Source organism: Hyla sarda, chromosome 8 (assembly GCF_029499605.1).
Source record: "Hyla sarda isolate aHylSar1 chromosome 8, aHylSar1.hap1, whole genome shotgun sequence".
Taxonomy (NCBI): Eukaryota; Metazoa; Chordata; class Amphibia; order Anura; family Hylidae; genus Hyla; species Hyla sarda.
The window spans coordinates 91,596,857-91,614,769 of record NC_079196.1 but is presented as its reverse complement, the minus strand read 5'-3'; the positions used below and the strand labels follow the sequence as shown (position 1 = coordinate 91,614,769).

Genomic DNA, 17,913 nt, shown 5'->3' with positions numbered 1-17,913 from the left:
TTGCACACATTCTTGGTGACTTACAGACAGAACATTCACTGCACCATTCCAATCCAGTAGAATCTTCTCCGGACAGTGGCTTCGGTCTTGTGGACTCCATAGTGTCCCGACAGATCATGATTAGTGTTGAGCGGCATAGGCCATATTCGAATTCGCGAATATTCGCGAATATATGGACGAATATTCGTCATATATTCGCTAAATTCACAACATTCGCATTTTATTTTCGTATATGCGAAAATTCGCGTATGCAAAAATTAGCATATGCGGAAATTAGCATATACAAAAATTTACATAAGCGGAAATTAGCATATGCGAAAATTAGCATATGCAAATTTTCGCATATGCGAAAATTCGAACAACAGTCTCACACAGTAGTATTAGAGCCTTCATTATACCACATAAGCTGGAAGCAGAGAGGGATGATCACTGTGATGTGTACTGTGATAAAAAAAAAAAAAAAAAAACAATATTCGTAATTACGAATATATAGTGCTATATTCGTGAATATTCGCGAATATGCGATATTCGCGAATAAAATTTGCATTGCGAATATTCGCGAGCAACACTAATCATGATATGCGTTGAGGACCATCGCCACATCTCTTTGAGGAACTAGAATCTGATGAAGTCGATCACCAGAGACCAGATCCAGAGAATTTCGGTACAACAGTCCTTTGTGCGCAAACAGTCGCTTCCTCTGTGGCCACAGACGTTTCAACTCGTAATCACAATGGGCCCGGTGTAGATGGGTTGGTACCTTTTTTGCCAGAAGGTAGTCCAACAGATCCCCATGACTCAACTTTCAACTTAGAGAATCTTCCACGTGTACAGGTCTTCTTTGACCTTTTCGGACCTGGGTTCACCATCCATGAGGGCGGTCACAACATTCTGGTTCACAAAGCAAAGTAAAATGGAGGCATCTCCACGTCTTCCCACTCATCTTGGACAGGTGGCTCTTTGCCGGGGGTCATCCGAGACAGTACATCGGCATTGACATTCGACTTTCTGCTTCTGTAATTGATAGTGAAGCTGTAGTTAGCTAATCTGGAAGCCCATCGCTGTTCAAGGGCACCCAACTTGGCAGTATTAAAGTGGGCCAAAGGACTATTATCCATGTAGACAGTAAATGGTGTGGCAGCCAAATAATCTTTAAACTTTTCTGTCACGGCCCAAACCAGGGCGAGAAGTTCCAGTTTGACTGAATTATAATTGGCATTGTTCTTCTCTGCCCCTCGCAGATTTCGGCTGGCGTAGGCAATCATTCTCTCTTGACCAAACTTAACTTGGAACAGGACAGCTCCTAGACCTTCAAAACTGGCATCAGTTTATATAGCCGGAATTCCTGACTGTAGTCTGGATACGCAAAGATGAGTGGCTGGGTCAGCAGACGCTTGAGAGCTTGCAACGCTATCTCTTGCTCTTCGGCCCAATCAATAGTTAGTCTTCCATTGTAATTCTCCTTCGCCATTCCCTGTAGGAGAGCTGTAAGGGGTTCTGCAATTTGTGTGAAGTGTGGGATGAAACGGCGGTAATAGCCAGCGAATCTCAGGAAGCATCCACCTTTTCAGGATTTGGCTGAACTCCCTCTGTGCTGACAATGTGGCCGAGGTAGTGGACTTGAGGTTTGAGCAAGTGACACTTTGATGGTTTGATCTTCAGCCCATGTTTGATCAGGACTTGAAAGACGTCTGACAGATGACTGAGTTATTCCTGGTAAGACTTGGAGTACACAATGATATCGTCCAGGTATAATAAGACACTTTGGAAATTCAGATGTCCCAGGCACCTTTCCATCAGACACTGGAACGTAGCAGGGGCATTGCACAGCCCAAACGGCATATTTTTGAACTCGAACAACCCCATGGGTGTCACAAAGTCGGTCTTCTCCTGATCCTCCAAGGCCATGGGCACTTGCCAGTACCCGCTGGTTAAGTCCAGGGTGGAGAAGTAATTAGCAGACCTGAGGGCAGTAAACAACTTCTCAATTTTTGGCAGGGGATAAGCGTCCATATGTGTGACATTGTTCAGTTTCCTGTAGTCGACACAGAAGTGGATAGTTCCATCTTTCTTGACTAGGACAAGTGGCGCTGCCCAGGGACTCTGACTTTCTTCAATCACGTCCGCCTTCTTCATGTTGGCTAGCATCTTCTTCTTTTTTTTTATATTCAAAGTTTTATTTTCAAATAACATACAAAACATAGCATAAACAATTAGACCCATCATACAAATGCGGACAATAAGCAAAACAAGGTGAGCAACCCGTATAGGGTACGTAGATACTTGTGTCAGGGACTATTGAGAGAACCAATAAAATAACGTAATAATTAACAAACTCAAGTTAGGTCGCATATGAGAGTCATCAATCAAAAATGGGAGAGGAAAGAACTCCCAGCAGAATCAACAGAAAGGGGTGTCAACCGTTCCCCATACAGAGTGTAGAGTGAAAGAAAAAGCACTGAAAGAAAGGCCTGAGAGGAGGGAGAGTAGTAGAACAAAAGAGCAGTCAGAAGAGGAGCCAAAATCAGAAAAAGTAACAGAATGACATGAAGAGGAGGAGAAACACAAACAGAAACAGGAGGATAAGGGGGAGGGATAGGTTCAGGGAGCCACGGGGGGGACAGGGTCTACAAGGGCACGATAGCCCACGGAGTCTTGGAAAGCCAACCGTTCGGACCAAGTCTTAGTGTAGCGCTCATGTTCCTCAGGCATCGGCTAGCATCTTCTTGACAGTCTGCTACATGCCAGACGCAACAGGATGGTGCCTCTCTTTGATGGGCGGGCTGTTGCCTGTGAGGATACGGTGCTGGATCATTGAAGTTTTTCCGAAGTCTGTGGGGTGTTTACTGAAAACTTCATAATACCATTGGCGACATTGACGACTCCATTTGACCTGGTCCCGTGGGGTAGTGGCATCCCCAACCTGGAGCTGCGCCCACGAGGGCTCTGGGGGATTAGTACTGGATCCACCGGTGACTTGAGCCACACGCTGTCGGGCCACTAGATGTTCAGTCAGTTCAAAATGCATAGACAAAACAGATCGAAACCCACAAACTGCAAATAGACTACAGTGAGTATAAGATCTCAACCTAGGCTTGATTCAGTGCTTAGACTGTTATCGGCTGCTCCAATAATGCCCTCCATGCTGCTGCTGATTCTTAGGGTGTACTATAGAAAAAAAGAGAGCATGGCAGACACCATAGATGGCTTAACCCACTAGGCCAGTGGCAACTGAAAATAAAAAATTTACGTTATTTAAGTTATATAATGACCACATATAGTGTTCCCCATGTACACACATACCTGTAGCAAGCAACTTATCCTAAAAAGTTAACGAATGCGAAAGTTACACTTTAAGATTTCCCTTTAATGGAAAAAGTGAGATCCAGATCAAACAGTGAAAACCAGCCCTAGTTTTTTTTAGTACATTAGTACAATACTTATACATTATACAATACTAATATTATACAATACTAATACTTACACAACTCAGATTGATTTGTTGGATGACTTAAAAGTCATCGACATAGTGACCTTAGGCTTGTGTGCTGCTTTACAGCTATAGAAACCCAATCAATGCACGCTTATCTGAACACTTCACGTTCTGGCGTGACTTCTAGAGGCACTTTGGATTGGAGTGTTTTATATATATTAGTGAGTATTACAGAAGGGGACTAATGACTTACTCATCACCCACAATTTCTCTATTTCTGCATTCTACAGCTTATTCTGTCAGCTTGTGTGCTGTGCTGCTATTTGGTCGTGCTGTTTTTGCTTTTTGACATTTCCACAATACAAGTACTTACCATTGACAGTGCATGGCCATATATTTGGTAAACTGAATTGTTTGAGAGGCTGCATAAAATGTCAGAAACTCAAATTTAGGTAGCTCTGAAAACTGTCTAGGCCATCTTATTAAAGTGTCCAACTGTATTCAAGTATTGTCAACACATAACTTTATATATCTATTGTAACATAAAACAAACAAAAAATTTACAGTGAGAACAGCATCCTTAGATGTGTCATTCACAGACACAGGACTCTGCACTGGTAGTTTTAGAGAGAATTGCTTTACCTACCAGCCAAAAAGTGTTGGATATAAATGACTGTATTTTCAAGAATATATGTTGCATCATTTATAGGCATAAATATACATCTCGAAGAATATTGGCAACTGACGTAGAGAAAGAAAAACTTCTTAAGAACATCAAACATGCCTAGATGGTGAACAGTGCTGACAATTGTATTCCATTAGTGCATACTATTATATAGTATAATAAAGTACAGTTATAATACACAGAGATATATTATAGTACTGGAATACCTATGCCAGAAGAATTGAAGGAATAGTATATCAACTAGAAACTGGTTATATAACAAGGTAAGTGGGCATTGCCAATACCATAAATTCACTTGGGTTAGAGGGTGTTTCAATTGAGAATAGATACTCTTATGGGTTCTTTATATTGACATGTGGCAAGAGCTCTATGGTGGACAAAAGACTCCTAGACTTAAAGGGGTTGTGCGCTGCCCTGCAGTTCGGAGCTCCGCTCACAGCGTCCGGAAGTTCATTACTCCGAACGCTGTGTGCGGGCTTCCGTGTTCGCGGCCGCCGGGCGTGACGTCACGCCCGGCCCCTTCGTGACGTCTCGCCTACCCCCTCGTGACGTCACGCCCGCCCCCTCTACCAAAGTCTATGGGAAGGGGGCGTGACAGCGGTCGCGACCCCTTCCCATAGACTTTCATTGAGGGGGCGGGCGAGACGTCACGAAGGGGCCGGGCGTGACGTCGAACACGGAAGCCTGCCTTTCTCGGCCATTTTGGCGCTTTTTTTTTTACAAAATAGGTACAAAAAAAAAAGGATGCAATAGGGATGTAAAAATGTATCTAACTAAATGTTTATTTTCTTTAAACAAAATTTTAATACATTTTTTATAAAGTGTGTGTGTTTTTTTTTTTCTCTTTTTTATTTTTTACATTTTTTATGTAGTACTACTACTCCCAACATAGAACACACTGTTCCATGATGGGAGTAGTAATACCTGTACCAAGAGACATATCGCCCTAGGTATCAGTCTGACACCCGATGCAATCGTCCATTATATAGCAGAGATGGAGCGGCTCTATACAGCGCTCACATCTCTGCTCTGTACTCTGGCCAGTGATGTGAATAGAACATCATTCATATTTCCCGCCCAGAGCTGTGATTGGCTGGATGGTTTTAGCCAATCACAGCTCTGAGGAAAACATGAATGAGTGGCAGGAGTACAGAGCAGTGATGCAAGCGCTGTATACAGCCGCTCCATCTCTGCTATAGACAGGACGATCGCAGTGGGTGTCAGTAGTGATACCCGTTGTGATCTGTTCTTACCTGCAGGTACTACTACTCCTAACATGGAGCACATTCTGCTCCATGCTGGGAGCTGTAGTACCTGCATTAATAGACAGATCGCAGCGAGTGTAATTTCTGACACATGATGCGATTTTTCTATTAATGCAGGTACTACAGCTCCCAGCATTGAGCAGAGTGTGCTCCATGTTGGGAGTAGTAGTACTTGTAGTTAAGGAAAGATCACAGCGGGCATCACTACTGACCGCTGTGATCCTCCGGTATAATGTATAGATGCAGCGGCCGCTCTTCTCTGGTCCCCTGCACTGATGTATCTATACATGTTATAGCCTGGGGGATGTAGGGTATGGTATATCATGCCAAAGTGACAGCCCCAAGAGGGGTGACTGCTAGAGGTTGCCACATGCCCCAATAACTAATTACAGGACATTAGCATATAGTGCAGGACAATTGTTGCCCCCTCATGACATCACGCCCCGCCCCCTCAATGCAAGTCTATGGGAGGGGGTGTGACGGCTGTCACGCTCCCTCCCATAGACTTGCATTGAGGGGGCTTGGTGTGATGTCATCAGGGGCGGGGCTATGACATCACAAGCTTCCAGCACGCTGAGCAGCGGAGTACCCCTTTAAGGACACTTTTTTTGCAAATCTGACCACCTTCACTTTATGCATTAATAACTCTGAGTTGCTTTTACTTATGAATTTGATTCAGAGATTGTTTTTTTCGTGACATATTCTACTTTAATATAGTGCAAATTTTTCATCAATACTTTCATCATTTCCTGGTGAAGAATTCCAAGATTTCATGAAAATGTTGAACATTTTTCTAACTTTTAAACTCTCTGCTTGTAAGGAAAATGGACATTCCCAAAAAAATTATATATTGATTCACATATACAATATGTCTACTTTATATTGGCAACATAAAGTTGACACTTTTTCAATTTTTGAAGACATTAGAGGGCTTCAAAATTTAGCAACAATTTTCCAGATTTTTTTTTACCAAAAATTCAAAATCTTAATTTTTCAGGGGTCGGTTCAGTTTGAAGTGGATTTGAGGGGCCTTTCTGTAAGAAATCCCCCATGTATGACCCCCATTATAGAAACCGCACCCCTCAAAGTATTCAAAATTATATTCAGATAGTTTGTTAACTGTTTAGGTGTTTCACAGGAATAGCAGCAAAGTGGAAAAGAAAACTCAAAATCTAAATTTTTTTGTTCTTGTAGTCCCATTTTTTTTTTTTACAAGGGGTATAAGGAGAAAAAGCCCCCCAAAATTTGTAACCAAATTTCTCTTGAGTATGGAAATGCCTCATATGTGGATGTAAAGCGCTCTGTAGGTGCACTACAGGGCTCATAAGGGAAGGAGCAACTTTTGCTGAAATGGCTTTTGGGGGCCATGTTGCATTTATGGAGCCCCCTTAGCTCCAGAACAGCATAAAAAAAAACACAGGGCACACTACTTGGGAAACTATATCACACAAACAACGTAACAAGGGGTACAGTGAGCCCTAATGCCCCACAGGTGTTTGATGAATTTTCATTGAAGTTGGATGTGAAAATGAAAAATTAGATTTGTTTTCACTAAAATGCTGGTGTTACCCCAACTTTTTCATTTTCTCAAGGGGTAATAGGAAAAAAAGCCCCACAAAATTTGTAACCCCATCTCTTCTGAGTATTGAAATTCTGCAAATGTGGACATAAAGTGCTCTACCAGCGCACTACAATGCTCAAAATAGATGGAGCACAATTTGGCTTTTGGAGAGAGAATTTTGCTGAAATAGTTTTTAGGGGGCATGTTGCATTTAGGAAGCCCCCCTGGTGGCAGAAAAGCAAAAAACATCCCACATGGCACACTATTTGGGAAACAACACTCCTCAAGGAATGTACCAAGGGGTACAGTGAGCCTTAACACCCCACAGGTGTTTGATGAATTTCCATTAAATTTGGACTTGAAAATGAAAAATGTTTCACTAAAATGCTGCTGTTACCCCATATGTGGATATAAAGCGCATAAGTGAAGGAGCGCCATTGGGCTTTTGGAGACAGAATTTGGCTGGAATTCAAGTCGGGGGCCATGTGCGTTTACATAGCCCCAATGGTGTCAGAACAGTGGATCCCCCACCTGTGACCCCCTTTTGGAAATTAAACCCCTCAGGGAATGTAATAAGGGGTGCAGTGAGCATTTACATCCAACTGGCATTTGACAGATTTTTGGAACAGTGGGCTGTGCAAATGATAAATTTAATTTTTTCATTTTCACAGATCACTGTTCCAAAAATCTGTTAGACACCTGTGGGGTGTAAATGCTCACAGTAACTCTTGTTACATTCCTTGAGGAGTGTGGTTTCCAAAATGGGGTCAGGCATGGGTGTTTTTTTTAGCGTTTATGTCAAAACTTCTGGTAGGATCAGCCACCCCTGTGCAAATCCCCAATTTAGGCCTCAAATGTACATGGCACTCTCTCACTCCTGAGCCATGTTGTAAGCCTTCAGAGCAATTTACGCCCACATATGGGATATATCCATACTCGGAAGAAATTGCATTACTTATTTTGGGGGCTTTTTTCTCCTTTTACCTCTTGTGAAATTGAAAAATGAAGGAAAAACCCAGCATGTTAGTGTAAAATCTTTTTTTTTTTTTTTTTAAACGCATATGCTGGTGTAGCCCCAATTTTTTCATTTTCAGAGGTGGTAAAAGGAAAAAAGGACCACCAAAATGTGTAACATCATTTTTCCTGAGTATGGAAATACCCAATATGTGGCCGTTAACTGTTGCGTTGAAATATGACGGGACCCGGATTGAGAGAGCACCATGCACATTTGAGGCCTAAATTATTGATTTGATTTGCATCAGGGCAGTTGAGGCTATGTTCAGATGGTGGAATGTCCACACGGAAAATTTCTGTGTGGATATTCCACTAACAACAGAGCACTGGCAGAACATGCTGGTGCTATGAGTGCTGGGAAGTGCACTGTTTCATAGACGGCAATCATTCTAGTCCAGTGTGGACTGCGCAGAAAGAATAAACATGTCTATACTTACGGCGAACTCCAGGATTGGGATTTCCGCTGCAGAAATTCTGCCATATGCACAATAAAGCATCAGGGTGCTGGGCTGCAAAAGTTTGTTTGAGCCACCATCATATTGACAAAGTCCTCACTGAAAAAAAAGTCAATTTCAGTGAGGACTGTGGGGTCAATTTGGATTCCTGGGCGGCCAACAAACCCAGGAATCAGTGGCTCATAACCATACAGACTGAGGTCCAGGCGTCATCACCTATATGGGGAGAAGGGGAATTGTATAGGGGACAGGGTAACTAGTATAGGGGACCTCTACTGGCATTGCCCTGTGGCGCCGCCTTCTGGGGGCTCATCATCACTGGCTGATGACGAGGGGGAGGAGGAAGAAATATGGGGTCTTTCTCCTCTCTCTCATTGGCAGTCTCAGTATCGGAGGCAAGCGCATGGCGTATGCCTCCGGCAGGAAACACCTTTGGGGTATTTCTATTTTATGGAGGGGGGGGGGGGTGTACATATGTAAATGTAGTGTTTTCACTTTATTTCAATGTGTAGTGTAGGTGTAGTGTAGTGTTTTTTATGTTTACTGTAGGCTTTTTTTGCTTTTTTTGCACTTTTGGGGAGTTTTTGCAGTCCGTGCCAACAGCAACTGTTCTGTGCTGTGTGGCCAGACAGTACCCCATGTGGAGACTGCGCTGATTGCTGATCAGTAATTTACTACTTAACAGCATTTTTTCAGCACTGATCAGCAATCAACGCACTCTATGCACACGGGGTACTGTCCGGCCACACAGCGTAGAACAGTCGCTGGTGGCACGGACTGCATATGCCCCCCAAAAAAAGTGCAAAAAAAAAAAACCTGCACCCCATAAAAAGCTCGGGGCAGGCAGCAGACCAGTGGTCGCCAAAGTGTGGCCCTCCAGATGTTGCAAAACTAGAACTCCCAGCATGCCCCAACATAGTGGTCTCCAAACTGTGGTCTTCCAGATGTTGCGAAACTACAACTCCCAGCATGCACAGACACACGTTGGCTGTCTGGGCATGCTAGGAGTTGTAGTTCCCCAGCATACGGATTGCTGCAGTTTAGAGAACACTACATAATAGTCTCCAAAATGTGGTCCTCAAGATGTTGCAAAACTACAACTCCCAGCATGCCCGGACTGTCGGGGCATGCTGGGATTTGTAGTTTTCCAACATTTGGATGGCCACAGTTCAGAGACCACTACACAGTGGTCTCCAAACTGTGGTCCTTCAGATGTTGCAAAACTACAACTCCCAGCATGCCCAGACTGTCGGGGCATGCTGGGAGTTGTAGTTTTGCAACTAATAGAGGGCGAGGACTTACCCGCTCCGTCGCTGCTGCCGCCGACGAGACTTCCATGCATCTGCTGGGACCTCTGTGCACCGCCAATCTCGCTGCACGTCCACTGATCCCAAAAACCTGAACGCTGTGCGGGTTAATTAGATGGGGTCCCGGGGTGTCAGGCGGAAGTGGTCTCCCGCAGGACACACCAGGAGTCCAGCTTAAAGCTGATTCTTCCCTATATAATGTGCTACCATCAGTTACTGTATATAGGGTAAGATCTAATGACAGGTTCCCTTTAATAAACAAACGTTAAGCACTCGAAAAGTTTGAATATCTCAAATAGCACACATAATATATTACGCTTGTTATACTTTGTGTCTGTATTCTTTCTTCTTTTAAGTATACTACGTTTTCTTCCAAACATTTTAAGACTGTGTCAACTTAAATAGAACCTGTCACCAAATAAAACTTTTAATATAGTGTCACTTATAGGGTTATTAGCAGACACTTTCCTATTCACTTGCTTTTAAAATTAAGAATACCTGTCCCTAAATAAACTTTTCTAAACTAGCTCAGGCTATGTTCACTAACTACTCCTTACACCCCTCCATACCTTAAAAACTATTTCAGAGCTTTAAAAAGCTGTGTATTATACCTTTCTTCTTGCTCACAGCAGAAAAAAGTGGGCGTTTCCCGGCAGGCATGATGTCACTGAAGCCAGCAAGGGAAACACTTCGGCCCTCACATGGTTGCAGCGCTGTGATGAATAGAAGGTTCTGTGCAGCAGCTTTCAGTCTGTGCTTCTTTCAGTGAAGCTCTCTTCTGCTTTTAGTCTGTGTAGCTTGGTCTGTGCAGCTGTCAGTGAGGCTCATTGCAGCTGTCAATCAAGCTCAGTGCAGAGAAACACTTCCTGAGCTTGGACTTTTGCCATTACAAGCAAGAGACCAAAATCTGAGATTTTGACCAAACGGAATGTGTTCTGGCCAAGAAGGGAGACACCTAGTGGCCAGAAGTATATAGCCGAAAAACTAACATAAAATATATATATATATATATATATATATATATATATATATATATATTTTTTTTTTTTTTTTATGGAAGCCAACTGCAAAAGTTATTTATTTGGCATAAGGCATCAAATATAAAAAATCATGTTTAATGACAGTGGCCATTAAAAATGTAATAGACAAAAAACATCTACTAGGTGGCTCTGTTCTGTTTTCGACCTAGCAGGGGTCCAAACTCAAGAAGTGCTTCTCTGCACTGAGCTTGATTGAGAGCTGCACAGAGCCTCACTGAAAGCTGCAAAAGCCTCACTGACAGCTGCGCAGAGCCTCACTGAAACATGCATAGAGCCTGAGGTCTATTCATCACAGCACTGCAACCATGTATAGGCAGAAGTGGTCTCCCAGCAGGCTTCAGTGATGTCATGCCTTCTGGAGAACACCCACTTACTCCTGCTGGGAGATTGCACTATGTAAGCAAGAATAAAGGTATGATACACAACTTTTTAAAACTCAGAATTTTTTTATTTTATTTTAAAGGTGGGAAGAGTGTTAGGAGTAGTTAGGAAACATAGCCTAAGTTAGTTTAGAAAAGTTTATTTGGTGACTTATTAAATACTTATTAGGTACTTATTCAATGTATTTGCATATTTTTCCTTCGATACAAATGGCTCATTAATATTCATTGTATACATTTGTCTTTAATTCTAATGTGCTGTATTCATTAAAGAACAAACAAAGTTGTCATATTAGGAATAAATGAAGTTTCCATATAAATGGACATTATCAGTGAAATGAACAGGCTTTCTGGACAGTGATCTGAGTGGCTTCATTTATGTATCCTTATCATTCAGCTTCTTGTTCACTTTGTAAGTTATTTTACTTAAAAAAAAATTCTACTTTATATATATATATATATATATATATATATATATATATATATATATATATATGTATATATCAAATGTCACAGCTAATCCAGGTTTATCATTCCAGGATTTCCTATCACACACATGAAAGGCTACAGAGTGGGGACTGTTTTGTAGCCTATAATGAGTTTGTTTAAACAGCATCTGACAAGATATTTTTTTTAATGAAATGAGCTCCTTTCAGCCTCAGGATTTCATAGAGAAGCCGCACATCACACAGCTCCAGCCAGAGACTTTTCTAAAGAGATGCTGCAGCAGAACAGATGTAAGAGACAGTGAGTGGTGTTAAGAATCTCACAGAATACAAATGACCGAAGAACCGGGGAAAAGGCAAAAAAGACCTTAATTGGTATTATACTGATTTTCCAACAGAGTTAAAGGGCGCTATATTTAGACTGGCAAGACAAAAAAGAGATCCTGTTACAAAAAAAAAAAAAAAATATTTTGCTGTTTCATACATATGCCATCATTCCATAAACACATTAAAGAATCAAATCCACTTTTGATTCATTTGAAAGACAATGAATAAAATACAGATTTAGGGTGCGTTCCCATCTGGCGTATTTGCTGCGCATTTGCTGCTGCGTATTTTATTTTCCCATTGAAGTCAATGGGTAGGAAAATACGCAGCAGCAATTACGCAGCAAATACACAGCTAATTAAGCCAGGTGGGAATGCACCCTTAGTGTACGTTCACACGTATGCAGATTTGGTGCGCAGGATTGGATGCACAGGATTTTCTGCTGCAGATTTCAATGTAAACTAAATGACTGAGCACATGAGCACAGCTTTTAATCTGCAGTTACAAATCTTGCGCATGTGTGTGTGAATGTATCCTGCATGTGTGAATGTATCCTTATAAACTTTTTTAGAACTACCATTTTTAATAGGACATAAGACTCAAAGGGGACCTGTCTTCAGTTTCATACTGCCTGAACCAGTGGGCCCATGAAAATGGGAAAGGCTCTCTTACTATGACAAGTGATTCATTCTGAAATGCTGCAGTGAACCTTGTAATAACATCAGCCCTGAAATGGGGCTCTAAGTCATTGAGGTGGTCTCTGGCTTCTTCAGTCTGCCCGGATAGGCTTGATTGATAGGTCACTTCCTATATGCAAATGCAGAGATAGGTTGATGCGGATTGTGTTGCACATCCACCGAACACTTAATCCTATATAGTAGAGTGTTATGATGAAGGCTGTGGCAAAAATCTACAAGATATCAGCACAAGAATGAACATGCTGCAGTTAAAAAAAAAACACATATGCTCAGCACACTCATATTTTGGTATGGAATTTTTCTGCTACACATGAATCTATTGTACCACCGTGTCTAGGATTCATACTGTTATTCATAGGCCTGCTAGAGTTTAGGCCAGTGCTTCACAATCAGGTTGCCTCCAGCTGCTGCAAAAGTACAACTCCCAGCATGCCCATACAGCCTTTGGCTGTCGGGCCATGCTGGGAGTCATAGTTTTGTAACAGCTGGAGGCACCATGGTTGGGAAACACTGCTGTTGATCTTAACCCCTTAAGGACCCAGGTCGTAAATGTATGTCCTGGTGAGCTGGTACTTAACGCACCAGGACGTACATTTATGTCCTAAGGATAACCGCGAGCATCGGAGCGATGCAGCCAGGGACCCGCCCGTAATGGCGGACATCCGCGATCCCGTGGATGTCTGCCATTAACCCCTCAGATGCCGTGATCAATTCAGATCACGGCATCTGCAGCATCGCGGTTACTAAAATGGATGATCGGATCGCCCGCAGCCCTACCTCAGCGATCCGGTCATCCAGCACGGCAGACGGACTTCCCCTCACCTGCCTCCGCTGCCTTCCCGGCGTCTTCTGCTCTGATCTGCCTTCCCGCAGACCAGAGCAGAAGATAACCGATAATGCTGATCAGTGCTGTGTCCTATACATAGCACTGAACAGTATTAGCAATCTAATGATTGCTATAAATAGTCCCCTATGGGGACTATTAAAGTGTAAAATTAAAAGTAAAAAAAGTAAAAAAAATTAAGTAGAAAAATTTGAAAAACCCCTCCCCCAATAAAAACGTAAATTGTCCCATTTTCCCTATTTCACCCCCAAAAAGTGCTAAAAATATATTTTATATACATATTTGGTATCGCCGCGTGTGTAAATATCTGAACTATTAAAATAAACAGTTAATGATACCGTACGGTGAACGGCGTGAATGTAAAAAAAAAAGTCCAAAATAGCATCTTTTTTATGAATTTTATTCCCCAAAAAATTTATAAAAAATGGATTAAAAGTTATGAATAAAGAACACATGTCAATTTTACCGTAAATTGTACGGCGTGAAAACGAAACCTTCCAAAATTAGCAAAATTGCGGTTTTCTTTTAAATTTCCCCTCACAAATAGTATTATTTTGGTTGCGCCATACATTTTATGGTAAAGTGAGTGATGGCATTACAACGGAAAACTGGTCGCACAAAAAACAAGCCCTCATACTAGTCTGTGGATGAAACTATAAAAGAGTTATGATTTTTTGAAGGTGAGGAAGAAAAAACAAAAACGTAAAAATAAAATTGTCTGGGTCCTTAAGGTCCAAACGGGCTGAGTCCTTAAAGGGGTACTCCGGTGAAAACCTTTTTTCTTTTAAATCAACTGGTGGCAGAAAGTTAAACATATTTGTAAATTACTTCTATTAAAAAATCTTAATCCTTCCAGTACTTATTAGCTGCTGAATGCTACAGAGGAAATTCCTTTCTTTTTGGAACACTGATGACATCACGAGCACAGTGATCCCTGCTGACATCTCTGTCCATTTTAGCAACCTTGCATAGCAGATGCATAGCAGATGCATAGCAGATGTATGCTAAGGGCAACGTGGTGGCTCAGTGGTTAGCACTGCTGCCTTGCAGTGCTGAGGACTTGGGTTCAAATCCCACTAAGGACAATAATAAATAAAGCGTTATTATTATTATAATAACATCAGCAGAGAGAACTGTGCTCGTGATGTCATCAGAGAGCATTCCAAAAAGAAAAGAATTTCCTCTGTAGTATTCAGCAGCTAATAAGTACAGGAAGGATTAAGATTTTTTAATAGAAGTAATTTACAAATATGTTTAACTTTCTGCCACCAGTTGGTTTAAAAGAAAAAAAGTTTTCACCGGAGTACCCCTTTAAGGGGTTAAATTCCAATGACCTAATTGTATTCACCTTAACATGTGCAGTATAAAATACTCTAAAAAAAACTCCTATACATATGGCACAGTAGCATTAAATATGTTAACAATTGCTGTGCGGTTAGTCGGTTAAAAAAAGGGTACTTGGGGGGGGATTTTTTTAACTCTGGATTACCCATTTAAACCATAGAGCCATCAGATTTAAACCTTATATATGCCAAACACTGTTTGATCTTGATAAAGGCAAATTCTTCTTACCTTGGCCGTAAGCAGTGACCACACAATCTATTGAATTGGTTTTGCAAGAGCCATTTACATATTTAACAACATCTGTAGCAATTATACTTGCAAAGGGTGAACGTTGTATGAATCTACAACAAATCTTTAAAAGGGTTGGCCACCTTTTAACAATAAATAATGAGACCCTTCCTGTTCTCTATAATGATGGGGGTCCTCCCCGGCCCTGATCCCCTGTCCCTGAGTGTTGGCAAAGGCTCATCAATCCATACATGGCTATTTATAGAGGATCATGGGACTTTACTTTGCCTAACAGCTGTGTAAATAGCTTTTTGGCAATTTATTTCCCAAAATATTTGCTGAGCATTAAGACTACAGTGGTCCCTCAACATACGATGGTAATCCGTTCCAAACGGACCATCGTTTGTTGAAACCATCGCATGTTGAGGGATCAGTGCAATGTAAAGTATAGGACAGTGGTCTACAACCTGCGGAACTCCAGATATTGCAAAACTACTGCACCCAGCATGCCCGGACAGCCGTTGGCTGTCCGGGCATGGTGGGTGTTGTAGTTTTGCAACATCTGGAGGTCTGCAGGTTTTAGACCACTGTTAGAGGAAGTTGTACTCACCTGTCCCTGCCGCTCTGGACCATCACCGCTGCCCTAGATGTCGCCTTCCATCGCTGTCGCCGCGTCCCTGAGGTGTCCCCGACGCTCCGGTAAGGCCTCTTCTTCCCCGGCATCTGCGCTCTCTGTCGCCGCCATCACGTCGCTACGCACGCCGCTCCTATTGAATGACGGGACGGCGTGCGCAGCGACGTGATGACGTCGATAGAGAGCGCAGACGATGCAGGGGATCCCGAAGAGGACGCATCGGAGCCCCGAGGTCAGGTAAGTGATCGTCAGCAAAGGGGCACGGGGCACCATAAACGGCTATCCGGCGGCAGCTGAAGCAGTCAGCGCTGCCGGATAGCCGTTTATGCGATGGCCCCGACATACAAAAGCATTGTATGTTGATGCTGCCTTCAACATGCGATGGCCTCTGAGAGGCCATCACATGTTGAAATTATCGTATGTCGGGGCCATCGTAGGTCGAGGGGTCACTGTACATCTTTAGAAACCAAACCTTGAGGATCCCTTGGTTACTGCTTGACATATTTAACATTTCATATTTGAATATTCGTGATATAACTGAAGCGATATATACAGGAGCATGGTTTTGCTCCTAAGATAAATAGTGCCATTGCAACATACAGATTGCTATTATAATGATCTGCGTAGTTCCTGTTTATCATGGTGACAGACAGATACCCATACATCTCATATTATGTGTAGGCTTGTATGATGTGTTCTGCATACATTTGAACTGATGAAGTGGGGCACAGAGCAACAGAATAAATGATATTCCTTTCTAATTCTTTTTTTTAATTTTTTTCGGTTTTAGAGACTGTTGTGAAAACAAGTATTCATCATGGCCACTGACTGAAGAATTCCTACTGAGCCGTCTGAACCATTCTAGTCAAGTATGACATAAGGGTGCGGTTTACAGGTGAAGACTTCAGAAGTCCTATTCTATCAAAAGTCTGTGGACCTCTGTAAAATGCGCCCAGCAGAGCAGACATCTAGGTGTACAGACTTCATTTTCAACAGAGGACTTCTGCTGCTATTTTTCCAGTTCCAGTTCATTGTATCTTGCCCCAAAAGTTGCCAATGCTCAGACAACAATGGAGCCATGGTGGTCCAATGCAGTTCAAGAAACCTGGATGAAATACCGATAGACCTTCCCATGGAGACAGTTTCCTTAAAGCTTGATGCAAACAGGATTCAACAGGTACCCAACAACGCGTTTAAGGACTTGAGTCATCTTCAGGAACTGGACCTTTCCAGGAACTCAATTGAGAAAATTGAACTGTCTGCTTTCAAGGGAGTTACTGATGGCTTGAGGCTGCTGGATTTGTCTGGAAATCAGATTCAAAGCATCCCTAAAGAAGCTTTGGTCAATTTAAAAGGCAAAATACGCCTCTCTAATAACCCTTTACATTGTGACTGTTCTCTTCAGGAGATGTTGAGGGAACTGAACTTGGACCCAGACACAGTCAATGACATTTCCTGCCACACTTCAGTACAGGAGGAGTATGTGGGTAAACCTTTAATCCAGGTCTTGGACTCTGGCATCAATTTTTGCAATATCCACCATAGGACCACAGATGTGGCCATGTTCATTACTATGTTTGGCTGGTTTACTATGGTAATAACCTATGTGGTTTATTATGTGAGACACAACCAAGAGGATGCCAGAAGACATTTGGAGTACCTCAAGTCATTGCCCAGCACTCAGATATCCAAAGACTTTGATACTATCAGCACTGTATTATAGACAGCTGTTATGATGACGTTCTACAACATGATGTGGTTTACTCTAAACGTATAGGGGAGATTTATCAATATCCCTGCAAGGAAAAGTTGCCCAGTTGCCCATAGCAACCAATCAGATTGCTTCAATTTTTCAGAGGCCTTGTTAAAAATAAGAGAAATCTGATCTGCAGCCTTTAAATTCTGGGGTGCTCAAATCCACAAGAGAACAGTCACTGGCATATGCAAGAGAAGATGAATGGCACTCACCAGATTCCAGATGTGAAGGTAAGAATTATTCATTGAAAATGTAAGGATACATACATGGCAAAGGGAGAGCACGGAAACCGTCCATGCCGACGGTGATAGCTATTTCGTGCGCTGGGCACACGAAATAGCTATCACCGTCGGCGTGGACGGCGTCCGTGCTCTCCCTTTGCCATGTATGTATCCTTGCACTTTCAATGAATAATTCTTACCTTCACATCTGGAATCTGGTGAGTGCCATTCATCTTCTTTTCCATATTATATTTTCACTCATATTCATAAATGGT

General features: G+C 42.3%; 1 protein-coding gene across 2 annotated transcripts in view; it reads left to right on the top strand.

Annotated features, from left to right (window-relative positions):
• Positions 1–17,619, top strand: part of LRRC3 (leucine rich repeat containing 3) — a 28,119-nt gene extending 10,500 nt beyond the window's left edge. Inside the window, exons 2-3 of one of the 2 annotated variants that reach the window (XM_056534658.1) lie at positions 11,680–11,877; positions 16,452–17,619. In XM_056534658.1, coding sequence (XP_056390633.1) covers positions 16,608–17,384 — 777 coding nt within the window. In that variant the 5' untranslated portion in view covers positions 11,680–11,877; positions 16,452–16,607 and the 3' untranslated portion in view covers positions 17,385–17,619. The remainder of the gene's footprint in view (positions 1–11,679; positions 11,878–16,451) is intronic. The other variant, XM_056534657.1, reaches the window with a different exon arrangement.
• The last annotated feature ends 294 nt before the right edge of the window (positions 17,620–17,913 follow it).